The sequence below is a fragment of the Camelus ferus genome, chromosome 9 (genome assembly GCF_009834535.1).
Source record: "Camelus ferus isolate YT-003-E chromosome 9, BCGSAC_Cfer_1.0, whole genome shotgun sequence".
NCBI classification, from domain to species: domain Eukaryota; kingdom Metazoa; phylum Chordata; class Mammalia; order Artiodactyla; family Camelidae; genus Camelus; species Camelus ferus.
In genome coordinates this window covers 31,273,314-31,297,478 of record NC_045704.1, presented here as the reverse complement: position 1 = coordinate 31,297,478, position 24,165 = coordinate 31,273,314, and the positions used below count along the sequence as shown (strand labels likewise).

The 24,165-nt window shown below is 48.8% G+C and overlaps 1 protein-coding gene across 10 annotated transcripts in view; it reads right to left on the bottom strand.

Moving 5' to 3' along the window:
- Positions 1-24,165, bottom strand: part of NOD2 (nucleotide binding oligomerization domain containing 2) — a 35,796-nt gene that overhangs the window by 6,642 nt on the left and 4,989 nt on the right. For 3 of the 10 annotated variants that reach the window (XM_032486284.1, XM_032486285.1, XM_014558251.2), the window contains 9 exons: positions 22,829-23,295; positions 16,106-16,211; positions 11,657-13,472; positions 7,245-7,328; positions 6,940-7,023; positions 4,489-4,572; positions 2,478-2,561; positions 1,954-2,037; positions 178-261 (listed from right to left, as the gene is read on the bottom strand). In XM_032486284.1, coding sequence (XP_032342175.1) covers positions 178-261; positions 1,954-2,037; positions 2,478-2,561; positions 4,489-4,572; positions 6,940-7,023; positions 7,245-7,328; positions 11,657-13,472; positions 16,106-16,211; positions 22,829-23,287 — 2,885 coding nt within the window. In that variant the 5' untranslated portion in view covers positions 23,288-23,295. Of the gene's footprint in view, positions 1-166; positions 262-1,953; positions 2,038-2,477; positions 2,562-4,488; positions 4,573-6,939; positions 7,024-7,244; positions 7,329-11,656; positions 13,473-16,105; positions 16,212-22,828; positions 24,164-24,165 lie in introns of those variants that run through there. The other 7 variants (XR_004322397.1, XM_006183538.3, XM_032486287.1 and 4 more) reach the window with 7 other exon arrangements.

The following is a 24,165-nucleotide window of genomic DNA, read 5'->3' as shown; positions in this document are numbered from 1 at the left end:
CCAAGTAATCAGTGCACACTGGAATCCCTGCCTGTGCTTGGGGGAACCCAGCTGCCTTCCACCTGGCCACCTTGTGTGAGTTAGCCAGGCTGGGAAGCTGCCCAGATCTCTGATTCAGAAACACCCCCTCCCAAGGCCGGTCATCACTGTCCAGGCCCCTGCTTACAGGTTCCTTACTTCAGTACTTTCAAAGTTGAATTTCTCTTAAGTCCTTCAGCGAGAAAGCACACACCTTCATCCTGGACATGGTTCTCCTCCAGGCTGGCAAGAACAAGAGGGAAAACCCAGTTGATAGGGTGATGTTCATTATGGAAGGTGATGTCAATAAAGATGAATCCAGGTGCCCCCCCCCCAACACCATTTAGAAAATCCAACATCTGAAAACCCACATTTACCAATGAAGTAAGAACACATAAAGCAGTGTGTGAGGGTTCTCAGTTCCTGGGACATCTGTAGGAGAGAATTCGCCCAGAGCTCCTCCACATATGAAGTTCCCTTACGTCCCCATAACCCAATGCCCATTTCCCCTTTCTTTCTTTTTAATGGAAACCTAACTTCATTTGGGGCAGCCATGTGCTTGGTGGAAAAACCACATTTCCCACTCTCCACTGCAGCCAGGGTTGGCTAAACAGCATCCACATGGCCATCAAAACATACGGAGAAGTTAACAGATGAGGCCTCTAGGGATGCTCTTTAAAGAAGAAAGACCCAGTTGGCCTGTGCCTTTTGACCTTCCTGGATATACAGACTGAACCTGGAATACAGACAAAGTGCTGCAGGTGCAGCAGCCATCTTGTGACCATGAGGCAACCAACCACGAGGATGAAGCCGCACACTGAGGATGTAAAGGAGCTGAGAGAGACACAGTCCAGACCCCTGCTGGCCTCGTGGAGCCGCCATATCAGCCCTATGCTGCCTACCTCCAAACTGCATACACAGGAACAAAATCATTCCTTTATTGGTTTAAGCCACAGTAGATGGAGCTTTTCCATCACTTGTGGCCTAATGTAGTCATAAACGATACACTCATAGTGAGGCAAGCCTCTAACAAGAAATTCCGAGTGCTAGAACCCAATCAAGAGACACTCCATGGTACACTGGCAGAGAAGGGAGCCCTGCTGACAGCCGAGGCCCATCAGCAAAGTCCACTTTGTGGCCATGCTCATAGATTTCAGTGCCTTTATGCTTCCTGGAGAAAATCAAACATTCAGCACTGTATGTCCCTGATATAGTTTGGAACTGCCCAGAATATGTCATAAGAAGACCAGGCGTCTAAAGGATGGAAAGCTTGGAATCAGGTCAACAGAGTAAATATGATTCATGGTTCATCTTTTAACTTCCCCCAAAGCCCACTCCACCTTGTAGGTGACGCTGACTCTAATGGCCAGTGCCCTAGGCACTCAGGCTCACCATGAAATGACAAAGCTGTAGTGGTAGCAGCAGCCACAGCAGTAATACTGTTACTACTACAATTTCACATGGACGCAGTGCTGACACATATGCCAGGCATGGGGTTAAGCTCCATACAGGCATTGTCTCATTTAATTCTTACCAAAGTGTTCTATAGTTGGAAGCAACCACACTCCCATTTTACAGCTAAGAAACCTGAGATTCAGAGACGGTTACTGAATTTGCCTAAGATCACAACAGACCTTGAGGCCCAGCCTGCTGGATTCCAAATTCTTTGCTCGTACCATTATGCCACACGGAGGCGGTAAATGAACCAACAATCCTTATTGGCAAGCTACCCACAATTAAATGAAAAGAATTGGCACCTATACACCAGGCTCTATAAGCTTCATGCCACTCAGGACACAGAAGGACAAACACAATCACCCAGTCACTCAAGCATCCACCTTGGTCTTATCCACACACCTGCTTCTACAGATGAGGCCAGGGAATGAAGAAAGGCTGGTGTCTGCCTCCCCCAAGTGACAAATCCCCCAAACTCACCAGAGCTCTTCCAGGGCCACATTCTTTTCCAACATCAATGCTAAGGCTCGGGCACCCACACTGCCGATGTTGTTTCCCACCAGGCTGGGTGGAACCAAGGAACAAAACTGTGTCAGAGCAGGGAGGGACCTCAGAGATAAGATAACCTATGAAAGGCAAAAATGCATGGCAAGCACAGCCCCATGTCCTCATCTGCTCCATTTCAGACATCACTAATTGATTACAGTGCTCTTTTTCATTAAGCCCAGAGGTAGCCCTAGAATCCTTCCCAATGTGATGTACTGGGCAGCCAGTACTAATGGATTGGAGTTGATCCTTTAGATAAAATGTATCTGATCCAGCCCAAGATCTTCAATGTACAGACAGAAAATCAAGGCCCTTGAGGGAAGGGACTCAAAATTTCATGGCTCCAATCCAATGGTCTTTCTTTCTCATCCCCATTGTCTAACATGGAGGGGTAAAAATGCAGTTCAACGAACTTCAAAACCAGCCCAAGCTCCTCCCTCCTCATACTGGCTCCTTACCTGAGCCACCTCAAACTCTGGTGATCACCCAATGCTTCAGCCAAGGCCTGGGCCCCCTTGTCACCCACCTTGTTGCCCCAGAACCTGAAAAGTCCAACAGAGTCAACAGATATGTCAGTGAGAACCCGCTATATGTTATACACATGTGCCCTTCCTCTCTACAGCCCCAGCCAGAGGGGAAGGACCACTCAACCCTAGAAAGGTCTCAGGGGGACTCTGAGGTCCCAGCAAAGTGGACCTGCCTCCATCTTTTTGGAGAGACAGCCAAACTTCACTCCAAATGGGTTTTTTAGCTTCTTTAAATCAGACTTACAAAATAATTAGAAGGCCATCCAGTGTATACCCTCAGAGAACGGGGAATTTACTCTCAGTGGCAATTCATGGCTGGGACTTTTTTTTTTTGGCATGAGTGTCAGACCTGCTTCCGCTAACTGCCACCCACAAGTCCTTAACCACCTCTGGGACCACCCAGAACAAGGCAGCCAGCTCTTCACCTCTGGCTCCTCCTCTACAACCCCAGTTCCCTTACAGTGTCTTACTCCTTCGCCTTCTGACTCATCCTCCTCAGATCCACCATAATTTGGAAACACCCCTTTTCAAAGGTAGAGCCCAGCTCATACCTTGGGACCCGGCCATATTACATACGGGCAGTTAGACTGGACCTGCAGGTGCCCTCGTGAGCAGAGACAGTGGCACTGGGATGTTCACTACACTCTCACTCCTTAATAGTTACTCATCTCTGGCTCTGTGCCAGCACTGCTCTGCGCTCCGGGGATGTGAGACTGTAACAGCAAAAGCCCTGGAAACAACCTAAAGTGTGCATCACCGTGAGACCAGCGAGAGCGATCACAATAGCCAAGCACTGGAATACTAAGCAGCTACTCTTTTTTAAAAATGAGGTCATGTGACATGAAAAACAAACAAACAAAAACACCTGTAATATATCGTTAAGGCGAAAAAATGCAAGTTAACAGAACAGTTTGTATCATATGACAGTGTTTGGGGGTTATTCAGCACAGGCCCTGACCCAGCCAGGTGCCTTAATAAATATGCTGAAAGATAAACACCCCAGATGTGTCAGATGCGACCTCAAGCAGGAAAGAGCTCAGAGAGGCTGAGGCCACACTTTTTTAGATTCTCTGCTGCTACTAATGCATCTCAGAAGAGGTGTTGCTCTTTCCAGCAACACGGTCCCATTCTGGGCTCAAACGGAGCTTGTGGGTAGCTTGCCTGTCTGTAAAATGGGTTGGAACACCTGGGCCTGAAGGTTATTCTTTCTTCCTACAGCCCTGGGTTCTAAAACTCCCAGTTGTCGTCAAATGGATCCTAGTTCACACCAGGGCAAGACAGGACAGGAGAGGGGCCTCCCGGGGGGCATCACTCCGCCCAGCAAACAGAGGAAGCCCCCCTCGGGGGCCCTGCGGTCTGCGGGACTGCCCTCCCTGCCTGTGTCTGATTCCCCTCCCCTCCCTGGCAGGCCCAGCCGCGGCCACAGGAAACAAGGGCTCTGAAGGACCTGGCGCAGCCCCCTCCCACCCTGGATCCAGTGTCAAGCCTTCCCCACTTCCTTCTCTCTCCTTGGTTCTCACCCCTGGCTGCACATCGTCCGGGGAGCCTTTCAGAATGACTGATTCTTAGACCCCGGCATCTAGATATGTTATTGAATTAGTCTGGGGTGGGGCCCAGACAATGGTGTTCTTCAGAAGCTACCAAGTGGTTCTAAGGGACAGACGAAGGAGAGAAGGACAACCCGAGCACCGTCGAGGACCAGAGGGTTTCCTGCTGCCATTCATGGGCACTGCCCTCCCCCAACCCTGACATCCTGAACTTCCTGTTTATCGAGTGAAAAGCAAGGCAGAGGCAGCCCGGGCCGCCCACTTGCTCCCTGCCTCACCCTCCCCACTGCAACCTGCGCGTCCTTTTCTGGCTAAAGGGTTCATGTCACCTGCCCCTTAATCCTCACAAGCCCCAAACCCCTCTGTGCGCCCCCTCCCCCCAGAATCCCACCTACCCCAGGAACTGCAGGGAGGTGTTGGCTCTGAGCCCGTGGGCCAGCACCTGGGCTCCTGCAGCAGTGATGTGGTTATTCCCCAGCCTGGAAGGGAAGACAGAGGAGGCTGAGAAAGAGAGAGGACACAGGGACCCTTAGTGCCCTGAGGCCCGGGTCAGGTCGGGGAAAGCGCAGCCTGGACAGAGAAACAAAGAAAGCTTTGAAGACCTCTCTGCAGGATGCAGGATGCGGGAACCAGTCCTCTAGCTCCAGCCGAGCAAGTGCATGGGTGCTGTGTGTGCTCAGGGAGCTCCCTCAACGCTCCTGCAACTTCATTTTCCACCAGCAAAGGGAAAGTAGTGAAAGGGCCTGTTTTGCAAAGCAGTGTGAGAGGCACCAACAGGCACCAACAGGCAGCTGTCCATGGAGGTGGTTTCCCCAGAGGACAAGGGTGACTCACTGTCACATCTCCTCCCGTCTCAGCCCCCTGCAGCCTTCCCAGATCCACTGTCACTGCAGGTAGCATTTATCTGATCGGAAAGAGCCTGGGGCAGGCCCAGGTGGCTGGACAGAGGAAAGGATCCTCAAAGCCTTCGGGCAGGGGTTGAGGAGGGGGTTTCAGCAAAATCTATACACCTCAGAGAGTTTCAGGGAGGTCCCCAGAAATCTCACCCACGGCTCCCAGGCTTCCTGCAGTAATAATACGATTTCATCTTTCAAAGAACTTTCATACACTTGAAGCCACTCTGGCTCACAATAATCCTATAGGGCAGGTATTATTACTATCCCTTTTCAGAAGGGGTGTGGTAGCCTCTCAGGTCACTGACCTAGGTGTGTAACTAAGGGCCCCAGCTCTTATGCTGGGAGGTCCAATGTCCCCTCTGCACCAAGTCCCTCTTCCCACGGGCCGCTCCCAGCCTGGGACTGGGAGACATGAGACCCCTCTGCGGGGCTCGCTGGCTGGGGGACTCCCCAACAGCCTTCTGTCCTCTCTCGGAACTGCACTGGAGTCTAAGATTCTTCTTCCCAACCTTCCTTGCTTCCTTCTCTCCATCACTCAGGGTCAGACCTGCACTGCAGTCAGCTGATCCTCTCAGCCTCTCCCAGCTCCCTTCCCTAATTTCCCCTCACAGGCATTTCCCCAACAAATTTTTTTAATTCCCCCTTGGAGGGCTGGACTAATAGGATAAACATGCTGAGAACTTACATGATTTACCCGCCATCTTTCAGGCACCAAGCTCACTATATAAAGCAGTTACTATATTGTACCAGCTTTTTGCATATCAACTTGCTTAAATGTCACAACAACTATAAGATAGCTACAATTATTATCTCTTTTTTTTTTATGAGAGGGAGGTGATTGGGTTTATTTATTTATATTTGGAGGAGGTACTGGGGATTGAACCCAGGACCTCATGCATGCTAAGCACGCACTCTACCACTGAGCTATACCCTTCCCCAATTCCCATTTCATAGAAGGGAAAACAGAGGCACAGAGATATTGGGCTGACCCATGGTCACACAGCTAATGAGGATGCAAATCTCAGAGATGCTGGTCCGGTTCTAGAGCCCCGGGCTCTCAACAATGATGCTACATTAACCCAAAACCCAGGCCTCACATTCTTGGTGCAGCACCTTTCTGCTACCCTACAGCCCTCCCTGGAGGTTGGGCCAACCAGTTCGAGCCCCAGAGGCTCTCAGGTTTCTAAGTCTGTGGGAGCAGGTAGTAGTGGCAGAAGAGAGTCCTTGGCACAGAATGACAGCTCTAGGGTGGCCTTAGCAGCCCTGAGCCTGAGCTACACAGTCAGCAATTTAAAAACCGCAGCTCCCATCCCCAAAAGGATGGAAGCAAGTCTTCACTTTGTCTTCTTTTACTGCCTCATAAATCCAGGAGGCAAGATGATCCCAGAGAGAAAGAGAAGCCAGGCCAAACTGGGACCAGCTGGAAGGGCAATGTAATGGTACTAGACAGAAGAGAAACTCCAGCTAAGACCAAGGGGTTCAGGAGTTGCAGAAATGCAGACTTTCCAGACTAGGGTGCAAACCCTGCACCCACCATGCAGTAAAAGGACCTTCTGAGAGCTTTCTGGGAACTGGCTGCCACCGCTGTGGTGGCAAGTGACTGCTGCCTTCCTCCCTGCGCCCAGCACGTGCTCAGCGTACATCAGGGAACTTGTGAACCCCAGAGAGCTGGTGACACTTTTAGACACAAGGAAGAAAAAGGTCCTGGAAACCTTCTTCAGCCCTTAGGGGCTGAAGGTCAAAAGGCAGGAAGCCTCAGCAGAGCTGGTCCAGAGTTTGCTGGGGAGGTCACAGCTTTGGTGAAACTCTCCTCAAAATGAGACACTCGCCCTGTATTCAGCCTGCAGATCCTGTGCACCACACGGGCCAAACCAGGGCCAAGACCAGACCAAACTGACTCAGCTGTGGGGACAAAAAGCGGTTTCCAGGGTAGGGAGGCCCCAGGCTCACCTCAATGCCAAGAAGTTCTGCCTGCGTGCAAGGAGCCTAGCCATGGAGTGTGCACAGCCGTCGGTCAATCTGTTGTTGAATAGACTGGAAAGTTCCGAGAGAGGAGACATGGAGACGAGGCACAGTGGACAGTGACCACCTGAACCCCAGGTAGCCAGCTCCCTCAGGACAGGAGTCCCCTGTGCCCTCCAGCCATGCAAACACCCCTAGCCTGGCCCAGCCCTCGCTCACAGCTGCTGCCTAGGTGGCACAGCCTGGAGTGAGGCTGGGGACGTGGGGCCCAACGTCCGCCCAGCCTGACTTACGCTAGCTTCTGCAGCTGCTCACAGTGGAGAGCATGTTCGACGAGCTTGCAGATGCCTCGGTCTGAGATGTTGTTATCTCGCAAGCTACAAACAGATAAAAAAGATAAAGATAAACCTGAAATCAAAGCAGATGAGAGGGGGGGAAGAAAAAGAACAAAACCCCAAAAGAGACCTTTGCTCAACCCCGAAGTGCCAGCGTCTGTGCTTCTGGGAAACGCCACAAGGATGGAGGACCCCGGAAAATGGAGACTCCCCCCTGCCTGGCCAGGGTGCTGATGTCACGTACTCTGTGCGGGGGGGGGGGGGGGGGGGCGGTGACTCCAGAAGTGGGGACCCAGAGACCCTGCAAAAGAGCACTGGAAGCCTTGGAAAGGCACTACCTAACGGGAGGCACTGTTTCCAGCTTGTAAAAGGGAAAGGAGCATCACGAAGGCTCTGTGGTGGGATGGAGCAGGTATAGGGGAGGGCGCAGTGGGAACTAGACAGGCCACCATCCAGGGGAGTAGAAGGACCACCAGTTAAACAAGTTAGGCCAAAACTTTAAGAAACCAGCACTAACGGCAACGTTAATGCTCCCATAGGCCAGCCTCTGCCTGGCAGGTCTCTTCTGACACTCCCCTGGGGGCAGTGTTCCCAAAATTCACCTGATCACAAGATCGTCTGAAAGCATCCCTAAAATACAGACTCTCAGGACCCTGGCCTGCAAATTTTGAGTCTGCATGTGTGAGCTGGGGCTCAGACATCTGTGTATGTTAATAACTGCACCCAAGCTTCTGCCTCTTCAGGCCAACTTGGGAGGTCCCGACTTAAAGGTTAATACCTCAAGCTCTGAGATCCCTTAAAGGAAGTTCTGCTCCTGGGAAGCCACCTACTAGCTATTTGTTGGTCCCTTCATCTGTGTGAAAAAGAAAGGATAGTATTACTGACCTCTCTGGGTTCTGGTGAGGATTTAAAGAGACAGTGCACACAGTAAAAGCTGTGAGCACCTGGCACATAGTAAAAGCTACCTGTAATCTGATCCCTTGCACAGATGGATTGTCTGCTGTCCTAGGGCTGTCCTCAGCATGTCCCAATAGTAAGGATATTTAAATTTCACAGCCCACAAAGTAGGTACTACTACAATGTCCAACAGAGAGAAAGAAACTGAGGCACAGCACTTGATGTGACTTCACCAAGGTTGTACAGCACCTAAGGGATTTGGGGCTAGATGGTCTGGCTCCAAAGCCCACTCTTAGCCACGACCTTGTACGGCCCTCTCCCTTCCCACCTGCTCTGGGCTCTAAGGTCAGATTTCACGCATTGGGGAGTCACAAAATCAATTCTGACGGTTCTGAGCAGGATTTTTAAGCACAAAAAGAACAGAAAGGAAAAAGAGAGCAGAGTGTGTCTGGGTTAATCAGAGAAAGTCATTAAATGAAATTTCAGTTTTACATGCCTGCTCATACCCTCTATCACTGCGGGTCACAGTCAACAAACTTTCAAAGCCATCGCCTAGACCTAGAGTCAGAAGCAGGGTCTAAAGAAACCTACGTGCACAGGGGCACTTCGTGTATGGGGCTTCTTGACGTCTGAGGACTTGGGTTGGCATGGGAACGTCTGAAGTGGGAGAGAGGCGGCTGGGCACCGTGGGAGAGAAATTTCTCTCTCTCTCTCCCCCTCCCCTCTCCCTGCCTCTGTCTCTTTCTCTCTGCCTCTCTGCCCCCCTCCCTCACTCCCTCTCTGTCCCCGTGCCTCACACACACAGGAAAAGCCCACGCAGCAACTTCATGGCTGTCTGCACACCTCCCCTCCCCCCCGGCCCCGACCCCGGCAGCAATGGCAGTTTCAGTACTAAGCGTGTGTGGGGTAAAGGGCAGCGGAACTTGGTCAGGGACTTTCACTGCCAGGGGGAAATCAAGCAGGTTCCCACAGGTCCTCACAGGGTGGTCTCTAAAGTGCTTGTGTCAGAATCACTTTTTTCTTTCTTTCTTTTTTTTGGTGGGGGGGGGTAATTAGGTTTTGTTTCTTTTCTTTTTTTCTTTTTAATGCAGGTGCTGGAGAGTGAACCCAGGACCTGCTGCCTGGTAGGCATGCACTCTACCACTGAGCTATATCCTCCCCGCTCAGAATCACTATGTTTAAAAACAGGGATTCCTGGGCCCCCACCTCAGATCTACAGAATGGGAACCGCTGAGCACAGGCCCAAGACTCTGCATTTCCACAAGCCCTGGTGCACACGACGGTCTGAGCACAATAATCAGACCTCACCTTTCTCTGAAAAGAGAGGCTGGCCCACAGCCTCCACTCAGCCCTTCCACACACCCGGGGAGTCACGTGGGCCTTCCCACCCGGGGACGGGGTGTCCCTTCATGCTAGGGATCCATCTGCGAGGACCACCCAGGCCGAGTGGTTCCTGACCTCTTGGGGTTCAAGGACTCCTCTGAGAACTACCAGTCCACTCTCTGGAAAAATGCACATTCACAATTCTATCAGGAAAACAGCGCCCACAGAGAGCTCTCCAAATTCCTGGGTGAAAATACCAGGTTCCTCCTTCCGAGGGAAGCACTGTGCTGTCCTATTGTGTCCACCTGGCCAGATGCTCTCGCCCCCTTCCCTGCCCGGCTCTCGGTCCTGGACTACATCAGCAGACCCCCTGCTCTGGCTCCCTGTGGGTTAAGGCAAGAGTAGGGAGGAGAGGACGGGCCAGGGATTCCCCCCAGACCTCACCCTCACACTGTGCAGCCTCAGTCCTTTCAGCCAAGAACCACTCGGCCCGCCCCCACTTCAGGCCTAAGGAGGTTGACGGCCCTCTCTCTACCCCAGCCCCACTGCCTTAGCCCAGGACCCTTCACCGCCCCTTTCTGCTCTTCTAACTCCTGCCCAAGCTTTTGCAAACAGTCCCTTTATTGAACTCTCCTCAAAGCATCCAATTTAAGTGTCCTCAGCTTCCTCCTGATACATTCATACTTACCATATATATTAACTCTCATCGTCTATATATTAACTCTCTATGATGTGCTATATATTACATTATTATTGCATTATATTTATAAATCTACGACCATGGTCCCTCTGTAAGGGACAGCAAGGACCACCACATGGTTTCCAGTAGACTTTCATGTGTTTGCTCGATGGAGAATAAAATCTTCCTATCTTCCTGCTTTGGCCCAGAGAAGGTGTGTCACCTTAATACATTCAAGGAGAGGTTCATCCTTTGCTCAGGGTGAAATAAGGTCACCTGAGGGAGACCAAAAGCCCTGGGAGGCTGTGAGTTGATTTCAACTTTGAGCTATAACTTCTGCTTTCTCAGAGGTTTAAAATAGGGAGCAGGACATCCCCTGCAAGGCTGTAAGAGAAGCTGGGGTGCCCGCAGCATGCCCTCTGCCCTCGCCTGGCCCAAGATGTGCAGAGAGGCCCATGGGTGCTAAGGCACAGCCATTCCTCTGAGGGAAAGCTCACACCTTCAACAGGGGGCTGAAAGCAGGCAGTACAGTGCCAAAATCTCTGCGCTTCATAAGGAATAAAAAAAAAAGCAGGTGTTGCTCTGTGGCCACTTTCTATCTCTTGAGTGTCAAAATTCCATCTCATTGGGATTTTAAAGTCTCTCATGGGGATCATATGGGATTAACAGATGCACGCTACCATATATAAAAATAGATAAAATAGATAAACAATAATAAATAGATTTACTGGACAGCACAGGGAACTATATTCAATATCTTGTAACAAACTAGGATGGGAAAGAATTGAAAAAAAGAATACAGATATATACATATGCGTATGTGTCACGAATCGCTTTGCTGTACATCTGAAACAAACACAATATTGTAAATCAACTACACTTCAATTTCAAAAATAAATAAACTTTAAAAAAATGAAATAAAATAAAGTGTCTCATGAGGCACAAGTCACCTCCGATTTGGGAGTAGTTCCTAACACAGACATATGTGACACAAAACTTGCCTGTGATTTCCAGGTTGCCTTAGTGCCTCTGAAGCCCATCCACAGACAGCTTGCTTGTGGGGAGCAAAGACTTGTTACCAGAAAGATGTGATTTGTGAATCCCAGCTCTGCCATTTCCTGCGTGACCCTGGACAAGTTACCTCACTTCTCGGAGCCTCAAATTGAGGATAACGGAAATAATAACATCTCTGCCTACAGCCCAGGGTGGTCGTGGAGACAGAAGGATGTAATTCTGGGCCGTGTGTAACACAGAGCCTGGCACATGGGACACTCAGTGAATTATGGCCATTGTTAACCTATGTTGAAGCTAAGGCCCAGACTAGGGAAGGGACTTGGCTGCAGTTGTACAGAAGGGGTGGCAGGGCTGGGGCTGGGCCCAGACTCCCGGATCCCAGCACGGAGCTCCCATACCTGCATCCCGATGCTGGTATTCCCACCGTGCCCAGCCAGCATCGCCCAGCATCACTCACTAAAGAGCCTTGCAGACACTGAGGCAAGGCAGCAGCTGCTCCACGCCAATGTCGCCCACAGAGTTGTGGTCCAGCTGCAGGGCCACAGGCTGCTGGAGGTGCCGCAGCACGAAGGCCAGGGCAGCACACTCGGCAGGGCCCACACTGCAGAACGTCAGCTTGAGGTGCCCAACGTTCAGCCCACGCACGGCCTCCCGCGCCAGCCGCTCCTCCTGCATCTCATACAGACTCCGGATGAGCCAGATGAACCCGGGCATGGCGTGCATGCTCTTGGCCTCACCCGGCACGGCTGATGGGATGGAGTGGAAGTGCTTATGGAGGCTGCGGGCCAGACACCACCGGGCGCAGGCCTGGCGCCGGAGCAGGGCCTTCTCAGATGCCTGGCACTCGGCCAGCAGGTCCCGGTGCTCCTGGGACAACAGCCCTGCCAGGAAGGCCGCTGTGATCTGGAGGTTGTGCAGCTCAGCCTCCTGCAGCAAAGCAGCCACACTGCCTTCCTTGCACCCCGAGCCCCGCACGCACAGTTTGGGCAGCAGCCTGGCCAGCGGCAAGCTGCTGGGCTTGTGGCAGTTGAAGAGATGCCTGAGTGAGGATGGAGACATGTCAGCACTAAGGGCGAGGTAGAATGCAGCAAAAAAGCACTGGAAGGTGATGTGCAGGAATTCCAGGGGGGCCGTACTCCCGGGCACAGCCCTCTTGGCCTGCACCAGGAAGCCAAGAGAAACATCCTCACTGTTGACGTACGCTGCCTGCAGTTGCTTGGCTGAGAACACATAGCAGCACGTGCCCAGGCCCCGGAGAGCCAGGAGGCCAAGGTGCAGGAGGGTGGGGAGCCTGCCCCGAAGCAGGCTGGGCCCCAGACCGTGGGCAGCTGAGTCTGGGGGACAGGCGTGCAGCAGAAAATGCTGCAGGATCAGCAGGTACATATCCGTGGTGGTCTTTGGGGACCCTCCGCCCTGCAGCAACAGTTCTTGGTGGCACTTGGACACCATCCATGAGAAGACGGGCATGTGGCACAGACCATGCAGGGCTGAGGTGGCTCTGAGCAGGCGGATGAGGCGATCGGCCACCCCAGGCTCACGATGGCGCTTCCTCAGGTACAGTTCGATGCCCTCTTCGGAGAAACCCTTGAGGTTGAGTTCCACGCGCACGTGCTTCCTAAGGCCCGCTGACACCGCGTCCGGACGGCTGGTCAACACCTTGTGGGCATTCTTTAGCAGGTTGCCCTGCAGGAGGTTGAAGAGCAAACTCTGGACAGACGTAGGGGTGGTGGGAGAGCAGTGACGCTCGCGATCCGTGAACCTGAACCTGAACTCATCAAAGCCATCGAAGGTTAAGAGGATGCGCTCAGGATGGTCAAGGAGGACCTGGAAGATGTCCTGTTGGCCAAGGTCGGGCCAACAGCAGTGTTCAAAGAGCAGCATCTGCATGGACAGCGGTTTCGCCAGGCACTGCAGCTGCCGGCAGCTGAATGGGAAGACGAAAAGGAATTCCTGGAAGCCCCGCCCCGAGGCCCACAGCAGGTGCAGCTGCTGCAGGAGCGTGCTCTTGCCGCTGCCCGCCTCGCCCACCACCAGCACGGTGTCTGCGTCTCCGTTGATGTGGCCTCTGGTGCTGAAGAGCTCCTCCAGGCGCAGGGTGGCAGGGCTCTGCTGCGGAGGTCCAGCCGTGCCTGCCTCCGTCCGGATCTCCAGAACATTCTCTGTATATATTTCTTCCAGGCAAAGATTCTCTGCCCCATCGTAGGTGCTCAGAAAGCGAGACTGAGCAGATACCGTGGTCCTCAGCTTGGTCATGTACTTTTTACAGGCGGCATCTGGAAGACGGAAGAAGAACCAGATGAGGCGGTACCATGATGAAGATGAGGCCTGACCAGAGAGTGGGCTGCCGGAGGGAAGGGGACGTCACACGTGGGTGAGAATGGCTGGCGGCACCCGTCCTGGCTCTCCACTCACAAGCTGTGGACTTTGAGGTTGGTCATGTAAACTTCCTAAGCCTCAGTTTTCTCCTGTGTAGAAGAAATGGTCCCTACCTTACTACCTTACGCAGGCAGGGACCCACGTGAAAAACCATGGATCAGTGAAGATAATACATTGTTTAGTGCTTTGTTCGGTGTCCAACACAAAGTGCTCAAAAGATACTACTTAGCACTATTATTATTACTGACATCGGAAAAAGCTGTAGAAGATTAGAAGAAGCACCAGGCTGGGGTCAGAAGACCCACATTCTGATGCCTGTCCCACCATATTGGTTTGGTAGCCTTAGACAAATCCCTTTACCAGTCAGCCTCAGTTGTCCGTCTAAAGGGAAACAAAAGATCTAAGGGCTTGGGAGCCCAGTTTCTTAAGTCAGAAACACCTGAGTTTGAAACCTGGGTCCACTACCAGCTGGGGCAAGTCACTCATCTTCTGTGGCCTCACTATTCTTCTCTAAAATTGGGGACAATCCACATTTTCAAGGATTATTTTATGAAGAAATGAGATAAAACAGAGTTTAGAAGAATGGTGACATACCCTCCCAAAATGGTGTTTATTATCATTATTATTATTGGGTGTGGGAGATACAACGGTCCTAGATGTCCACATCCTAATCCCCAGGATCTGTGAATATGTTAACTTGCTTGCAAAAAAGACTAGCCAGATGTGATTAAAGGCCCTGAGACAGGAAATGTATCATGTGGGTGGACCTAGCACTGGATGGCGTCTGGGTCACTGGGGTGTCCAGGGCATATGCCCTTGGACAAGATTCCGTGATCAAGATCCACTTCCCCATCCTCTTCATACAACCCTCTGCAATAAAATTCTCATGTGTAGGATGTGTCCAAAAAGCTGCTGTTTTTTTCTGTATTATCCTAACACTAACATGTGCAAACCACTCCCTGTGTCAGGGTTTAGTTCTTTTTATAGGAAATGGGGAAGTGATGGTCCAGAGCCCCAGGGTGATGTGACCTCAGAGCATCACAGCCCCACTGCCCCCAACCAAGTACTGGCCCAGTTTTTCTCAACGCAAAGGCTAACCAACAGGTAATTTTCACAGAGCGCTCTCAGCACACAGAAGCTGTGTTTACAGTGGTCCAAAGGACGTGCCCTGTGATTGTGTTTCCTCTTCTGTTCCCAAAGCTAATGATTGGCATTGCTTTTAGCGCTGCTTGGATAAACCAGGAGCACTGAATGAAGACCATAAAATGTACTTTTCCCTCTCTAATACCCTGATTTCCTATACAGGTTTCCCAGCTGCTACCAATGCTATCAAAATTCTCCAGGAAAAAAAAATCTCTCATTTTAAAAATAAACATATATTGTCACCTTTAGAACTGTCACCCTGGGGAATTTTGCACCATGGCACAGTGTTACAACACACGAAGAGCCAGCTGTGCTTGATGACATCAATAGCAAACATTAACCAAGGGCCAAGCTGGCACCACGCTCTGGGCTATGCATCCCCTGTCACGCACCGATGCCTGCGGTCTGTTCTCAAATGAGATGGTGCACACCCAGGCGCCAAGCACAGGCTTCCGGGAATCCTCCCCATAGGCAGGCTCACTGCCCAGAGGGCAGGGCCCAGGGTGATAAATCCACCTGCCAGCACCATGCACAGTTCAGGGGCCCTTGGTGCCAATGAGCCTTCCCTACAGTGACGTGGGAACAAGACATATCAGGCTTGCATCCTCTCTTTACAACTGACAATCTCTTCTCCTAAGAGAAAGCAGAGAAGCAGATGGTCTGAAACCAGATCCATCCTCCTCTACCTCGTCACTTGACCTCCCTGCCCCAGTCTCCACATCTGTAGGGTGGAGAAAACAATACCTAATTCTCAGGGTTGTCGCCAAGGACAGACATCAGCAATAAAGCACCTGGCAGGATGTCTGCGCTGTTCAAGCTGTGTTATCTAAGCCTCTCCAGTTCCTGAGTTGGGGAGGGGACCATGTGAAATGTGAAATACCACATTGTCTAAATCCATTTGGCTCCAGAGTTTCTGATGGTGAGTAGCTAAACTGCAGAGATCAAGTGATACCATCCATCAGAAAGTGTATCCACCAGGGGAGGGTACAGCTCAGTGGTAGAGTGCATGCTTAGCATGCATGAGGTCCTGGGTTCAATCTCCAGTACCTCCATTTTTTAAAAAAGTGTATCCACATCTTTCCAGAACAGATAACGAGAGTACGGCTAGTAAGGAGCACCTGAATTAGCCCTCGGTAGCTTCCTGCAGTGCAGGAAGAAATAAAAGCAAACCCTAATACTACACACAGTAATCTTGTTAATCCTTCTAATAGCCCAGTGAGCCAGTGGTGGTGCCATCCCTAAAATGAGGACAGCGAGTCTCAGGGAGGTTTGCACAGCCAGTAAGTGGGATTCTAATTGACGAGTCTCACGACGGAGTTTTTGTTCCCAGCCACAAATCTGAACAGCCTTTCTTCCACTCTCTGATGAACTGAGAACACATATACACCTTCAAAAGGCAGGGCCAAAGGGACGGGTAATTCCTGAACATGTTGCAGAAGGAAAGCAGCCAATCCGTTTGTCTTCACTGTGGCAAGATTGAGGAGCCTTCTTGCCTGTGGGGAAAGCAAAAGTCATTATTTTTCCAGAGAGGTGTGGGAAGGTTTCTATTGATTACAATGTCATGGGCATCTCTCTTCCACCACAATAAAAGGTCAGAAAAACATCCAAACAACAAGATGCATTTAAAGAAGTCACTCAAGTACTGAATGGTGAAATGGACACTTGAACACACATATCCAATCTGGCTGCCTCTCAAAACCCACTGGAAGAGTGACTAACTGAAACACACACACACACACACACACACACACACACAAATACATAAACCTATAAACCTACAACAATAGGAAAAACAATTCTGGAAGCCAGAAATCACTTAGATGAGAGGTGATTTCATCGAGAGCCTTGAAATACCATGTTTGCATATGACCCCCATGTTCCCCTCTCCAAACTGAACTGTTCACCTGGGCCTTGAACATGCACATCCACTGCTTACTGACCATCTCCACTTAGATGTCTTATCAACTTAACCTCCAACCTAAAACATCCAAAACTAAAGTCCTAATCAACATGCACATGCCAAATCCATAGCCTTCTTTGTCTCAGCTAATAATATGACCCCCATCCTTCCAGTTGCTCAGCTCCAAAGTGTTGGAGTCACCCCTGAAGCCTCTCCCCTGAGATCCACCAACAACTCCTATTGGCTCCACCTCTAAAATGTATCCAGCACAGCACTGCTCACTGGAAGCACAGTGCAGAACACAAATGCAAGACACATGTGCAATTTTGAGTCTTCTACTAGTCACATTTTTTAAAGTAAAAAAAAAAAAGAAATTGATTTTACTATGTCTTATTTAACCCAATACAGCTATAATATTACCATTTTAACATGTAATCAATACAAAAATTGGTGAGCTATTTCACATTCTTTCTTTCATATTAAGTCTTTGAAACAATTTTATTGTGGACCAGCCACATTTCAAGTGCTCAGTAGCCGGATGGTCTATGTCTACCATGTCGTATGCACAGCTGTAGAGCCCCACTCCTTCTTGTCACCTTCCGCCATCCTAGTCCAAGCCACCATTACTGCTCACCTGGAAAACTGCAAAGCCTGCCTATCTGATCTCCCTGCTTCTGTCCCCAGGCACACAATCTACGCTCAACACCATAGTCAGAGTGTAATTCTTTAAAAATGATAGCCAGGTCATACCACTCCTGTTACAAACATCCTAACAGTCCCAGCATTTTCTCAGATTAAAAGCCCAAGTCCAGCTGTAATCTATCAGGCTGCAAACAGGCAAAAGTCCTGGCTGTAACCATCTGGACCACGCTGGTTACTTCTCTGACCTCACCTCTTACTCCTCTTCCCCTGCTCATTCCATTCAGCACACCAGCCTCTGGCTTCCTGAAAATATCAAGCATGCTCCCACCTCTGGGCCTTTGTCCTGCTGTCCCCCCAATTCGAAATTCCCTTCCCCCAGCTATCCACGTGACTCGTTCCATCTCCTTCTAGAATTGCTCAAATTTCACCTCCTCAGTTCTCCCTGACCACTCAGTTTAAAACTGCAATCACTTAACCACCATACCCTGCAACTGTCAAGCCCCAAACCCACTCTACTTATTTTCTATGGTACATATCACTTTCTAACCTACTCTGTCATTTTTTTCTTTTGCTTATTGTCTATCTCTCTCCCCCATCACTGGAATGTGAGCATCTCCAGGACAAAGATCTTTTTCCACTTTGTTTTGTTCTCTGATGTATCCCCAACACTTAGAAGAGTACCTGGCACACAGTAGGCACTCAAAGACTTGAGGAGGATGTGGAGAAAAGGGAATCTTTGTACACTGTTGATGGAACTATAAACTGGTGCAGCTGCAATGGAAAGCAGTATAGAGATTCCTCAAAAAATTAAGAATATAACTACATATGACCCAGCTATTCCACTTCTGGGTATTTATCCAAAGAACACGAAAATACTAATTCTAAAAGGTATCTGCATCCCTATGTTCATTGCAGCATTATTTACAACAGCCAAGATATGGAAACAACCTAAGAATCCACTGATGGATGAATGGATAAAGAAGATGTCGTGTACACACACACACACAGTGGAACACTACTCAGCCATAAAAAAGAAATAAATCCTACTATTTGTGACAAGACAGATGGACCTTGAAGGTCTCATGCTAAGTGAAATAAGTCAGATGGAGAAAGACAAATATCATATGATTTCACTCATATGTGGAAACTTAAAAAAAATGAACAAACAAAATAAAACAAAAACAAACTCATAGACATGGAAAACAGATTAATGGTTACCAGATGGGAAGGGGGTTGGGGAGTCGGCAAAATGGGTGAAGAGGGTCAAAGGTACAGTGATGGATAGTAACTAGGCTTGTGGTGGTGGTCACTTTGTAAAGTATATAGATATGATACACCTGAAACTTAATAGATAGATAAATAAATAAGGTTCTATAATGAGAAAAGAGGAAAAAACAGGAAGGAAACATCAATAAACTAATTAAGAAAAATTTCCAGAACATAAAGACATGAATTTCCAGATTCAAAATGCTTCTTGGGGACCTAGTACATTGGAAGAACACTAAGACACATAGCTGTGACATTTCAGAATGTTAGGGACCAAAGGAAATTTTTACAAGTTCCCAGAAAGAGTTATCATTGGTTTTGAAATTCTTCCAGCAATTCTTCTCTGGGAAAAGGTAGATAAGGGAGTAATGCTCTCAAAAATTCTGAAGGAAAATAATGGCCAAAATGGCAGAATTTTATACCCAGGAAAACTGCCAATCAAATACAAGGGAACTTTTAGACATGTAAGAGCTTAGAGATTTTAACTCCCATACACTCGTTCTAAAGAACTGACTGGAGGACATGATCTACCAAAATAGAGCAAACCAACAAAAAGAAAGGTACAAGAGAACCAACACAAGAGGACCATGCAGGAAATTTCTGGATGACAGCTCCAGCCTACAAGTACAGGGCCACCAGTCCAGAGAGATCGGAGCAGTGTAACTCAGGATTCAGACATGTTAAGAACAGTTACTTCCTAGGTGTCCAGGCAGGCCTGGATCTAACCCTTACCGATACTTGGCTTGTCTGTACCATGGTCTACTATCATTCTTTCTTTTAGCCCATGTTGCCTGGGTCAGCTAAGGACACTCACCTCACCCCACAGAATTGTGGAGCCTGGCCCTGGTCCTGCATGCTGGAAGAGCCACTGGCAAGCTTACAACTGAACATCCAGAGCAGCCCACTTCCTCTGATCATATTCCTGCTGGACACCCAGCCCCTGACTCGCATCTTCCGAACCGGATCCACCAGCTGGAGTGAGCCCTCCATGTCCCAGGACTCACTCATCACCTTGCCCACTGACTTCCCAGATGGGCCCTTGTAAACCCCCAGACCCTGTTCAGCCTCCCTGCTCCTGGAAGTCTTCACCTAAAAAGGAAAGACAATCCTGCCCTTTCCTGACACAGCTACGTTTGTGCTTGCTACTCAGCTTTTCAAAACAAAACTATCCATCGGGGATTTATTTTACAAGGTGTTAAAACTATACAGAAAAAAAGCAAAGAAATGATTAACACAAAAGTCAGGCTAGTGGCATGCAATTGAGGAAGGGAACAGGTGCTGGTAACAACCTATTTCTTCACCTGGGTGATGGGAACATATTTATACCATAACATACGAAAGTAGATACTTTTCTGCAGGCGTGGGTACCTTTCCCAAGTTAAACATGCTAAGTTAAGATCCTCGTGAAGGAGCCAAGCCATTCCATCCGACACTCGCCCCATCAACTTCCGCAGTTGCATGAGTCAGATGGGCAGCTGGTATTACAGCTGGTGTTTAGACTCAGGTTTGCTAACAACTGTTATGCCCAAATGAGTAAATTTACCATGAGAAGCACCCATGTTTCATGTCAGAGAGAGAGGACCACAAGCTTTGGAGACCGGTGGGCATGGATTCAAATTCTGGCTGGGCCACTTCTCAGTGGGTGACTTGGGCAGTTTCTGCATTGTTAAGGAAGAGTGTAGCCACACTACACCAGCGGAAGGCAGTGGTGTGGCTTAAATGAGATAATAAATGTAAAGGGCTAAGCACAGTGCCTGGTACAGTAGACACTCCCTCAGTAAATAGTAATCATGGGTAGTTAGGGATTTAGTTCTTTAACTTGAACTTTGTTTCATTTCACAGCATTTTTTTAAGCCTTCAACCTGCAATCCATGACAGCCACCTCTTTATAGGATATTACAAGGTCAATTTATGAGACTATACAAGGCAGTCCTGGATTAGCGGGGGAGTGAGTTGGATAAACCGCAAATACCACTCACATTAAATCAGAAGTTCAGCCACTGAAGGAAGGCCACCGAGTTAGAGAATCACAGAGAGCCAGAGCTCACAGGAGGCTCAGAGAGAGCTGGATTCTAAAACTTAAGTCTCAGGCAGCTCAGTTCCTTTGTAAACTCATAATTCTCAGATTTCCTGTCTGCTGTCTTTCTACCTGCTCATCTCAGTGCCTATCCGCCATGTTTTTGCTATCTACCTAGCCCTTTTATTAGCCTCATTTTAATGAGCTAATGGATTCTTTTCTCATTGAAATGAAGCCTTTCTTCTTTCCTAATATAAACATTTAAAGCTATAAATTTCCCTCTATGTTCTGTTTTAGCTGCAACCCATAAATTTTCATAAATCACATTCCCATTATAATTTGGTTCTGAATATTTTCTGATTCCCACCTCCTTTGATCCCTGAGTTCTCCTACTTTCTTTTCCTCATTCATCCAAATACTTCCTTTAATCATGCCTGTCCCCTCCAGGGCCTAGAGTTCTAGGCCACCTTCTCTAAACCCCAGAGCATTCCACACTAGACCACACTGTTGGACACTTGATCAAAGGTAAAAAGCACATAATACTGTACATCAACTACACCTCAATTAAAAAAAAAAAAAGATGACAAGCACAATCCTATAACCATGTGGGCTGATTCAATCCCAGCAACAGATCACAAAAAATACCAAGGTAGGTACAATAACAAACATGTCTTCTGTAATTCCCACAAGGCCAGGCTCAAGGAGATGGTGCTTAGGGTACAACTGTAGGTTTCAGCTACACTAGTGAGAGAGGACCGCATCATGTCTACTCTATAAATACTTGGCCATCTTGAACCAGTTTTTTTTTTTTTAATTTTTTATTTTTTTACTTTTATTGTGGGGGGAAGTAATTAGGTTTATTACTTATTTATTTAATGGAGGTGCTGGGGATTGAACCCAGGATCTCATGCGTGCTAGGCATACACTCTACCACTGAGCTATATACCCTTTGGACAGGCTTATTCCATCAGCCTCAACTAGGCTTACCTAAACTCACTTGGACAACACATACATATTTTAAAAAATAGATTAAAAAAAAAGGCTAGAAAGCCCCTAACCCAGACCATCTTATCAATCTCATGTTATTCTAATTCATTCATTCATTCAATAATTCATGTATTTTTTTAAATTTATTTATTATTTTCAGTTTTTTTTTTTTTTTTGAGAGGGAGGTAATTAGGCTTATTTATTTCTGTCTTAATGGAGGTACTGGGATTGAACCCAGGAGCTGTGTGTGCTAAGCAGGCACTCCACCACTGAGCTACACCCTTCCTCTCTAACAATTCATGTATTTCATCAACAAGTAGTTCTTGAGTACCTACTATGTATAATATAAGGTCTGAACACAATAAGCTCTAAGACACAGCCTGGCATGTAGTAAGTATCAAAATAGATTCTGGTTGAGTAAATGAATGAATAAATTAATGATGAACGAATAAGCCAAGGCACTAGGTCCAGCAGTGGCCCTCTCATTAACTACTGTAAGCTCATTCAAACCCTTTTCTGGGCCTCAATTTCCTAATCCATAAAGTGGGGTATTAATGACTGTTCCACCTGCATCACAGGAGGACTGAGGTTCACTATTTGGGGGAAAATAAAACAAAGAGTTTCAGAAATACCCAAAAGATGCTCTTCTGTCCTTGTGAAATAGGATTTTCAGAGGCAATTATATCCCAACTCCAAATGTCTATGATCTAATGCAATTTCATATTAGAAATCCTATGCGGGCATTTAAACTATATTAGTACATAGCATGCTATAGTAATTATTAAATACAGATTTGATAAAATGAATTTTGAGGACCTGTTGAGCTGTTAATTTAAAGCAGGCAGCAATAAAAGTGCACAAGTACAGAATACCACTGAAAACAGAATTGACAGTAGCCAAAGGTAATGCTTATGAGTGTCTGCTATGTGGACACCGTTGTGTTACACAGCTCACCTCACTGAATTCTCCCCAGAACCTTACTGATGTTTCACATATGCAGAATCTGAGACAGGAGAGATTAAGGATGGAGAGTTTCCACAGAGAAGTCTGAAGTCACACGCCTTGAGCCTGTGCCGTCCCGACTCCAGAACCCACGATGCTGGCCACCACACAACACTGCCTCTCATCAGAAGTGGTATGATACCAGAAATCCAGAGCAACTTCTCCCTGCCTGGCTACCTTTAAAGGGGGAGCACCACGACTCACGTCTCCCCGTAGGGCTGACTTCAAGAATTAGTCTTGGCAACTAAGCACCGTTTTCCTGTGAATACTGATTAGCCAAGAGGGACGCGCCTTACCCGCTGGGATGATGTGAAGATAGGCAGCCGGATTTCATCACTTTCGTACCGGCTGATGAAACCCTGCTCTTGCGTCCGGTCCAGCACATCCTCCACGTGACTGTAGAGTCTCCTGACGATGGCTGGCCGGTGCCTCTGGAGGTCACGGACTGGGTGGGGTGAGTGGGGGTCCCAGCAGCCAGAAAGCTCGGGGGGTTGGCTGTCAGCTTGGGACTTTTGCACAGCTGTGATGAGTTGTTCACAGCCCCAACCACCCTTATTCCAGACAGTGTCCAGGAGGCGCCTGGCCAAGTGGGAGAGGGGCTGGCCCAGGAGGCTGAACCCCTCATAGTCCTCCCAGGAGAGAACTTCCCAGGAAAGCAGCCAGTCCAGGATGCTCTCGAAGCCCTCCAGGGACCCCGAGACCAGCAGCTCCACCAGCTGGCTCCTTTGGGCCTGGAAAGCCTCATGAGAGCACATTTCACAATCTGGGGAGGAGAATGAGGTCAGTACAGGAAGGACTTCTCAGGAAGCAGGTGGGGGGTAGGGAAGAGGGCAAGTCAGCTCCCCAACCCCGAGTCCAAGTCAGCCCTGGTTCTACCCTCAGACATCACCAATCCAAGCTGCCCACTGTACAGATGTACAGACTGAGGACCAGAGAAGGCAAAAAACTAGCTCAAGGTCTTGCAGAGGGTTTGAAGCAGTCAGGAGTTAAATCAAGGCCCCTGGCTCACACATCTAGGCTTCACCCCTTGTTTAAGAAGTTTAAAAAGGCTTGAGCTAATATTAGGAACAATGTCTCCCAAAGGACCAGAGAATCTATCCTCTTTGAGGCTGTATGGCCCGTAGGGCCTCTGGCCCTTCCATGCTGGTTGAACTCAGGCTATAGCAGCTCTCTCTTCAATAATAGCTAATACATACTATCCACATGCTATGTGGCAGGCCCCATTCTAAGTGCTTTCACATGTGACTTCATTGACCCCTCCCAACCACTCTGAAGTAGGTACTGGGAGAAGTCCCATTTTACAGATGAAGAAACTGAGGCACAGAGAGGCTAAGTGGCTTGGAAAAAGATAAGGGTTCAAAGCTAGATGAGGTAGAGCTAGGCTTTGAACCCAAGCAGTGCAACTCCAGAATGCATGCCTTTAATTCCCTTCTATTTGGGTACCCCACAGGAGCCCGAGCCCATGACTCTGTAGGTAACCCACCGCTACCCCACGGGGCAGACCCAGAACACTGCCATAAAGATCTCCCCCAGGTGAAGCAAAACTCATGGTACAAACTAAGTCACTTCAAAGCTTATGGGTGCACTGATCCCAGTTCACTGCCCCTTCCCAAAGGCCCAAGCCCTCATATCC